We start from the raw sequence: 9,341 nt of genomic DNA, 5'->3' as shown, positions 1-9,341 counted from the left end.
AACTCCAGAAATTACTTTCAGACTCATTTCTATGAAAACTCTTACCATATTTCCAGAATCCCCCAATGAAATAATGTCAGTTTTTAAGATTAAAAAAAAATCGAGTCTCAAACCCAGTATTTTTAAAATGTGGATTTTTAGAAAACTTTTTAAAAGCTGAATACTCACTTCTTGTTTATGAAACCTTCGGCTTTTTCTGATCATCTTCGAAAATTACCTAGAGATTTTTTTTAGATTTCCAAGTCAATTTCGTCTTCATTTTTTCGAAAATTTTTACCATTTTTCCAGAATCGTCCAATGAATATATCAATTTTACGATTATTTTAAAAACAAAGTTTTGAACCGAATATAGCAAAACTTGCTTGCCCATAAACCCTCCACGATTTTTTTGATTTTTGAACAAGTTACTCAAAAGCTCAATTTCAAATATATACAAAATGAAAATTTCGACCTTTTTTGCAAATTTCCAACTCTAGAATATATTTTCGGTCCCAGTTCTTCGAAAACTCCAACTATTTTTCTAGAATTGGCCACTGAAATAGATGTTAATTTTTTAAAAGTTTCAAATTTAGGATTAAAAAAAATGTATATATATTTTCAAACCGAATATTTCTAAAATCTTACATTCTATATTTTTCGAACCAGCATGTCCGGACCTACATCCCAGAATTGTTTGGGGCTTTTAGACAACTTTTGGAAAAGCTCAGCTTATGAAAATTTTCACTTTATTTCGACGACGTTCGAAAATTGCCAAAGCTGATTTTTTTGTAGATTTCGATCTCTAAATTTTTTAAATAAAAAAAATTAAAGGCGAATCTTTTTCGAATCTTAACCTAGGACCACAAACACGGTATACTTTTGTAAACAGTACATTTATGAAGACCTAATCAAATTTTATAATTTTTCTTGGATTTTTAGACTACTTTTTCATTAACCTAATTTTTTCTCCACATTTATGAAAATTTCAAATTATTTTGACCAACTTTCATGATAACCACAAGAAATTTTTGTAGATTTCCACTTCCAGAAGTAATTTTGGTTCTCATTTCTTTGAAAATTCCTCGTATTTTTGTAAAATAGTCCAGTGAAATATGTTAATTTTTAAGATTAAAAAAATTTGATCTTCAAATTGAATCCTTCTAAAATCTTAACTTGGACCACAAATACGCTATATTTTTGGAAACAACACATCGAGATCTATATTGTATAATTTTTCCCAGGTTTTTAGAGAATATTTTCAAAATCCCTATTTTTCAAAACTCTGAAGAGATTCTTTTGTTGATTTCGACCTCAAAAAATCATTTTCGTCGTCGTTCCTTTGAAAATCCTTGGAATTTTTCCAAAATAGTTCCGTAAAATATGTCAATTTTTAAGATTAAAAAAATATATTTTTTCGAGTTTAATATTTACAAATTCTTGACACGAGGCCACAAATACTATATTTTTGTAAACAGTACATCTAGACCTAATTATATTTTCTAATTTTTCTGAGATTTTTAGTTTTCATAAGCCTAATTGTTCAATACTCCACAGTTAGCGAAAAGCTCAACTTATTTTTGACCATATTTGGAAATTACCTAAAGATTTTTTTTTTTGGACTTTCAGAAGTTATTTTCCTTCTCATCTCTTCAAAAACTCTTATCACTTTTCCAAAATCGTCCAAGGAAAAATATCAGTGTTTAGGTTTTTTTAACTTGAGTTTCAAACGAAATATTTATAAAATCTTACTTTTTGAGCGACTTTTTCAAAAGTTTAAGTCACCTTCGAAAATTACCAAATGAAACTTTTCTGTAGATTTCGACTTACAGAATTTACTTTCAGTCTCCGTTCTTCGAGAACTCCAACCATTTTGGTAGAATTGTCCAACGAAATACATGTCATTTTATACAATTTAAAAAAAAATAAATTTTCAAACCGAATTGTTTTAAAATCTTTCTCCTGAACCATACGAAAATGATCAAATTTTTTTCAAAAAAAAAAAAAAAAACAAAACTGTATGAAACTGGGGTTTACTTATGTAATCATACAACCACTGCATATTTTTTCAAAATTATTAAAAAAAAGATTAAAATTGTTGTTTTATTAAAAAAAGCACAGTTGTCTTTACTAAAAATTAATAATTAACATATTTTATAATAAAATAGAACAACTTGAGAGTTGTCTTTTCAAAAATATTGTAATTGTGTTTTGATTATCTTTGTATTATGGTCATTAAAATTAATTTAAGCTTCACCAATGTAATTCTTATATTTTTTTTTATTTTGACCTATTTCTGCCTGCTGCAGCTTGTAACCAGCAAATCTGCACCCAGATTATCCAAAATTCCGCAAATCCTGGCTCCAGTGGCGGTCCCAATTTTTCTTCCCCGGCCGTTAAGATAACCATAGCCGTCCGTCTAATTAAAAGTTAAAGGAAAATCATGATCGTTTCCAGCAGCCTTAGCACGCATCTCTGCTCGCTTTAATGTTTCCCAGTAACTATGAATAAATTTAGCATTAGCATTATCTGGCTCGTCGACAGCGAAAAAATCACTGGTCCGGCGGACGGGCGCAGGGGGGCCTCGGGAGACGTTCCCTCAATTAAGCCCGATATTATTACGTCCATAAATCTATTTTTTGCCGTCGGAATCGCCGAAGAATCACGAAAATTGAATGAAAAATACCCCACCGAATGCTATCACGTACAACATAAATATAGAGTAGAATTTTTAAAAATCGAATTCCGAAATTATAGTCCCTGACAGCCATAAAAATCGAAACCACGACACAGACAACAACGAAAAAACCACCATAATCAGATATATATTTGAAGAGAAACAGGTTAGAGTCGTTATTAATGTTCGATGTTCAATTATTTTTTCAGATGTTTCACGAGGAAAACAAAAGAAGGCGCGCGACCGAGCCGACCGGCTTATTACATCGCAGGAGGCGATTGCCGCTTTTCGGACACCCCGGCGGACAGGGCCGGACTGACCGTTATTAGTCATTATCTTAAAAGCGAAAAAAAGCGTTTTCGGATTTGAGTAGGCGCTGACACTGTGGTACTTTCAAAAGTCTGTAAATATTTATGTAATGTGATTGGTCTAAAAATTTTAGTTGGTAATTATATGTTAGATTTTCGTGAGTTATGTCCCCAGAAAGTTTCTGTGAACCACCCTGTATACAACATTTTTTAATTAAACGTTTATTTACAACATTTCTAAAGATCACGTAATTAGCACTTTGGAAGGAACGATAAAATAAATTTGTAATGGATTATCTACAAGAGTTGAGTATGTGGAAAAGTTGCCCAAAAATTTTCGGATTGAATTAAAAAAAAAACTTGGAAATTGCCACATTTTGGACGATTATAGAAAAATTATAGGAATTTCCGAAGAAATGAGGCCAAAAATACTTAACTTCTGATGGTCAAAATCTACAAAAAAAATGTCAAGATAATTTTTGAAGAAAAATAGTCGAAATTTTCAAAAAAACTGAGCTTTTGAAAAAGCTGTCTTAGATTCCACAAAAAAATCCAATTTAAAAGGCTCTAAAAATTGACAAAAAATCCTGGAATGTAGATTTCGATGTGCTGTTTCCCAAAATACAACTTGTAAGGTTTTAGGAGTATTCAGGTTCAAAATAATTTTTTTTTAATCTTAAAAAACTTACATATTTCATTGGACGAAAATGGACAAATGCGAAAATAACTTCTAGAGTCGCAGGGAGTCCTACTGAAAAATTTACCTTTTGAAAAAGTTGTTTAAATATGTACTTAAAATTTTGGGATACTGAGTTTTGAGACTTGAATTTTTTTTAATCATAAAAATTGACATATTTTGTTATGCGATTCTGGAAAAATGATAGGAGTCTTCAATAAAATGAGGGTGAAACCAATTTCCGGAGGTCCAAACCTACAAAAACCCGCTAGTCTAATCTCTCCAATTTAATTTTGAAAAGTTTTCAAAAATAAGGTGAGATTTTCAAAAGTGTGAAGTATTGAAAAATTGGATTTTTGAAAAACTTGTCTAAAAATCCAAGAAAATTTATAAAATATAGATCTCGAAGTGATGTTTCTAAAAATATAGCGTGTTTGTGCTAGATTAAGATTTTAGGAATATTCAATTTCAAAATATTTTTTTTTAATCTCAAAAAATTCACACATTTCGTTGGATGATACCAGAAAATATGAGGAATTTTCGAAGAAATTAAGACGAAAGTGAAGTCTAAAAAACATCCTTTAGCTAATTTTCAAAGATGGTCAAAAATAAGTTGAGATTTTCAAAAGTTGTGAAGTATTGAAAAATTGGGTTTTTGAAAAACTGGTCTACAATCCAGGAAAAATCATAAGTAACGCGTGCTCAACAAGTTTTCAGATTAGAATTGGCCATGGAAATATTTCTCAATTCTCATGTCTTTGATCAAACTGCAAATGTCACGGATAATCTCATTTGTAATTCAAAAATTTGATTTTTTGACATTTAAAGTTTAATCAAAGACATTAGAAATATTTCTATTGCATACTCTAACCTGAAAACTTTTTGATCACCGGTTAGTTCTCGACGTGCTGTTTTTGTGATTTAGTTTGAAAATCTGAATCTCTTTAGGTAATTTTCAAAGGTGGTCAAAAATAAGTTGAGATTTTCATAATTGTGGAGTACAGAAAATTGGACTTTTGAAAAATTTGTAAAAAAATTCATAAAAAAATATAAAGTATTGACGTAATTCTTCCAAAAATATAGTTTTTGTGGTCTCAGGTTCAGATTTTAGAAATTTTTTTCTTCTCAAAAATTGACATACTTATTTTAGAAGACATTAGGACAAAAATAACTTCTGAATCTCCTAAAAAATCTGTACAGGTAATTTTCAATAGTGGTCTGGAGTACTGAAAAATTGGGTTTCTGGAAAAGTTGTCTAAAAATCCAAGAAAAATTTTGAAAAGATCTCGACGTGCTATTTCCAAAAATATAGGGTCTTTGTGATTCTCGGTTAAGATTTTAGAAAGCTTCACTTTGAAAGTCTTTTTTAACTTAAAAATTGTCGTATTTGAGGGGGATATTTATAAAATGTGTGGAATGAGGATAAAAATAACTTTTGGAAGTCGAAATCTCCTAGAAAAACCTCTTTAGGTAATTTCCAAAAGTGCTCAAAATTAAGTTGAAATCTTCGTAAGTGTGTAGTAGTGAAAAATTGAGCTTTTGAAAACGTTCTCTTAAAATCCAGAAAAAGCTCTGAAATAGGGATGTCGACCTGCTATTTTAAAAAATATAGCGTGTTTGTGGTTCCCAGTTAAGATTTTAGAAACTCATAGATTTTTCAGTGGATTATTTTGGAAAAATGCGAGGAATTTTTGAAGAAATGACGAAGAAAAAAAAATCTCTATAAGTAATATGCAAACGTGGTCAAAAATAAGCTGAGATTTTCATAATTGTGAAGTTTTGAAAAATTGAGCTTTAAAAAAAAAATTCTAAAAATCTAGGAAAACCTATAAAATATAGATCTCGGGGTGCTGTTTCCAAAAATATAACCTGTTTGTGGTTCCAGGTTAAGATTTAGTCTACAAAAAGTCTTTTTGGGTAATTTTCGAAGGTGGTTGAAAAAAGGTCAAAATTTTCATAAAGGTACGGAAAATTAAGCTTTTGAAAAAGTTGTCCAAAATTCAACAAAAAATTCGGTAATATAGATCTGGACGTGCTGATTCGAAAAATATAGGTAGAGTGTTTATGGTCAAGATTTTATAAATATTCCGTTTAAAACTTAATTTTTTACAAAGTCAAAAATTGCTATAATCATTGGACGATTTAGGAAAAATGGAAGAAATTGTCGAAGAAATGAAGACCAAATTGATTTCGGAACTTCGAAATCTATAAAAAAATCTGTAGGTAATTTTGAAGATGATCGGAAAAAGGTCGAAATTTTTCAAGTTAAGTTTTTATAAAGATTTGGTTTGCATTTTTTTAATTTGCTCTTTTCTTTGGAGTATTTTGGAAAAATGCGAAGATTTTCGAAAAAATGCGGACATGATTAACACCTGGATAAAAAAATAACATCAAGTTAAGATTTTAGAAATATTCAATTTCAAATTAGTTTTTTTTAATTTGGACTTTTCATTGGACAATACTGGAAAAATGCGAGGAATTAAGACAAAAACACAAAAAAAATTCTTCAGGTAATTTTCGAGGGAAAACAAGTCTACATTTTCATAAGGATGAAAAATAAATCTAAAAAAATTATCAACAAATCCAGGAAAAATATGAAACATAATTTTCGATGTACTGTTTCGTAAAATATAGCTTGTTTGTTATCCTAGATTTAATTTTAAAAATATTCAGGTTGAAAATCAATTAAAAGTAATCTTAAAAATAGACATTTCATTAGACGATTCTGGAAAATTGAAAAATTGAACTTTTAGACAAGTTGTCTAAAAATCTACTACTTTCCACCCCATTCTTTGAAAATTCCTCTCTATTTTCCATAATCGTCCAATGAGATACATATCTTAATTTTTAGGATTAAAAAAAAATATTTTCAAACCGAATACTTATTTCTAAAATTTTAATCTGGGATCATCAACACTATATTTTTGAGACTTACACACCACATTTTTTTGTGGATTTTCAGACAACTTTTTCAAAAACTCAATTTTTCTGGACTTACAAATTCAACATTTTTTCGACCATACGAGATTTTTTTATAGACTTCGACCTCCAAAAGGTCCACATTTTCATGAAAAAGAAGATTGACTATTGAGCTTTTTTGAAAAAGTTTTCTGAAAATCCACAAAAATTTTGAGTTCTAAATTTCGACGTGCCGTCTCTAAAAATTTAGCGTGTTTCTGGTCTGGGGTTAAGATTTTGGGAACATTCTGCTCCAAAATTAATTATAAAAAATCTGGTAAATATTTCATTCGATTATTCCAGAACAATGTGAGGAATTTTCGGAAAAATTAAGACGAAAATAATTTCTGTAGTTCGAATCTATCAAAAAATCTCTTTAAATAGATCTAGCGCGTTTGTGATTTATGCAAAAATTTTGAAAAAATTAAATTTGAAAATCGATTTTTTTAAATCTTAAAAATTGACATATTTCTTTGGACTATTTCGGAAAAAAATTACAAAAAAATCTCTTTCGGTAATTTTCTAAAATGGTCAAAATTTTTTTAAGGAAAAATTGGACTTTTAAAAAAGTTGCCTCGGAGCAAGATTTTACAAATATTCAGTTTGAAAATCAAGTTTTTTAGAAATTCGTAAAAATTGTAATAAATTAAAAATTACTGTAACATTTTCAGATCTGGGAAACTGAAAAAAGATACCACATACACATTTATTTTTTTCATACAAAGAACAAAGAATGAAACAAAATTTTGTAAATTTGTGCAACTGATTAAAATGTTTCTTTTCCATTTACTCTCCACAAGTGTTAAATTGCACCATAATAATAAGAAAAGTGGTCACAGTTCCCAAAATACTGAAAATAGTTGATCTCCGAATCGTCAAAAACCCCGCTGCTGAAAACTCCGGAAAATTATTCAACAAACTATACGCAATAAACTCGTTAACTTCTTGCACTTTATGCACCGGCGAAAGCCGCCTCAATTTATACGCTTGCTTGACAATTTTCTTCATTTCGTTAATAATAGACTGACACAGCAAAATATGTACCACCATTCCAGGCTAAAACCAATTAATTCACCACAGTGCACCAAAACCAACCAAATCTTACCAAATTAACCACCAACAACCCAATACTCATAGCATTCAATTTAATTCTGCTATAACTTCCCACATCTTTAAAATAATCATCAGTGTAATCCAGAACCAGCAAACTCCAATAAAAAATGATAAAAAGCAGCGGCCACCCAAAAACTTCGTTGAAAATATCAACGGCATCCTTCAAAGTGAACAAAATAAACTCAGCCCTCTTCAAAAAACCATCGTTGCAGATAATCACGTCGCTGTTTTTCGAAAATGTTGACTTGAAAAGATCGTTCAAGTACTTGTATCTTGCTAGCAGCATCTTGAGGATGACATTGATAAGATAACTGTAGAGAAACAAGTCATACCACTCCAAAAACAGACTAACTGCAATCTCGAAATAGCTTATCTTGTAGAAGTCGTTGAATATGTAACTGGCAAAGATCATGACGCTCCAGAAGACGCAATTTGCTGCGAAGAAGTAGCATTTCTGGGTTATAGCTTTGTAGCGGCTATAGTTGGAAATTTCTGAAACCATTTCTAGTTTCTTGATTAGCTTGACCCAGAGCTTTCGCTTGGTGAAGTTGGCGCTGATGATGATGTAGCAGCAGAAGAAGCACTTGGTGGTGTGTCTTAGAATGCGCATTGCTAGTTTTATGTGAATGAAACTGGCGTAGAGGAGGTTTCTGTGGATGAACCAGAAGACTAGGGAGGAGATTAGCACGAAAATGAGGAAAGCTGCCCATGCTTTGCTCCAGATGTTGTGGTTTTCGTGGTCTAGAGAGGGTGGAGTTATGGCCAAAAATTTGCCGATTGTAAATAATAGTTTTAAGAGCTTGAATGTCATGTTGGTGCTCTGAGAAGTGAAGTGTGTTGCTGTATTGATTCGCTTCCAATGGATTAACAGTGGCTATTAGTATTTATTTATATTAAGGAAAGTTGATAAGAACTTTAATTTCACTAATGTCCACTTAAGCAAATTGTTTGTAACTGTTTTTGTTAATTTGTTAGTTTGTATTTATTTTTATTCCCTCTTTTGTTTTAAGTAACATATTGTTTTCTTCCGGACCTATCCTGTTTGTTGATTAACAAAAATAATATTCAGACAATCAGAGATTTGATGTATTTTACGATGTTACAAAAAAATTAAAAGAAATCTTAAAGGAAGTAAAATTGAGAATTTAGAAAAGAAAGTGGAAAACTAGAAAGAGCTAAGAAAAGAATTATATTTACCAAACGCGAAGGCCAATGAAGAGTTGAAATATGGTTTGGAAAAGTTCAGCGGAGCGGCGATGAGAACTGAAAGAAAAATTAGAAATGCAATGAAGATTGGGAATAAAATATGCGATAGAGATAAAGCTGATTTTGGCAAATCACATTTCTTCAAAAAAACAGAGGGCGGGTGGGCGGGGTTGACATAACTGTGCAGTATTGAACAATTGAGCTTTTAAAAAAGTTGGACCATACTGGAAAAATCCGAGGAATTTTCGAAAAAATTAAGACCAAAATAACTTTTAGAGTTTGAAATCTGCAAAAAAAGATCGTTAATTTTCGAAGGTGGTGGAAAAAATATCGAAATTTTTGAAAGTACTGGAAAATCGAACTTTTGAAAAAGTTGTATAAAAATCCACAAACATTTCTAGGATATAGATGTCGCTGATTCGAAAAA

At 30.5% G+C, this 9,341-nt stretch overlaps 1 protein-coding gene across 1 annotated transcript; it reads right to left on the bottom strand.

Annotated features, from left to right (window-relative positions):
• Positions 1 to 7,381: 7,381 nt before the first annotated feature.
• On the bottom strand, positions 7,382 to 8,519 carry LOC135137996 (uncharacterized). The gene is made up of 2 exons (XM_064067798.1): positions 7,701 to 8,519; positions 7,382 to 7,651 (listed from the first exon to the last, which is right to left on the bottom strand). The coding sequence occupies exons 1-2, from the start codon at positions 8,517 to 8,519 to the stop codon at positions 7,382 to 7,384; spliced, it is 1,089 nt and encodes a 362-aa protein (XP_063923868.1).
• Between the last annotated feature and the right edge of the window lie 822 nt (positions 8,520 to 9,341).

The sequence above is a fragment of the Zophobas morio genome, unplaced genomic scaffold, assembly GCF_036711695.1.
Source record: "Zophobas morio isolate AGI-343-1 ecotype UQ-CSIRO unplaced genomic scaffold, CSIRO_AGI_Zmor_V1 ptg000030l, whole genome shotgun sequence".
In the NCBI taxonomy this organism is placed as follows: Eukaryota; Metazoa; Arthropoda; class Insecta; order Coleoptera; family Tenebrionidae; genus Zophobas; species Zophobas morio.
This window is presented reverse-complemented; position numbering and strand designations above follow the sequence as displayed.

Excerpts from the sequence above, each read along its gene's own strand:
- LOC135137996 (XM_064067798.1), bottom strand. The coding sequence starts at position 8,519 with ATGACATTCAAGCTCTTAAAACTATTATTTACAATCGGCAAATTTTTG. Across the intron at positions 7,652-7,700 it reads GGTTGTTGGTGGTTAATTTG|CCTGGAATGGTGGTACATAT; the intron begins GTAAGATTTGGT and ends AATTGGTTTTAG.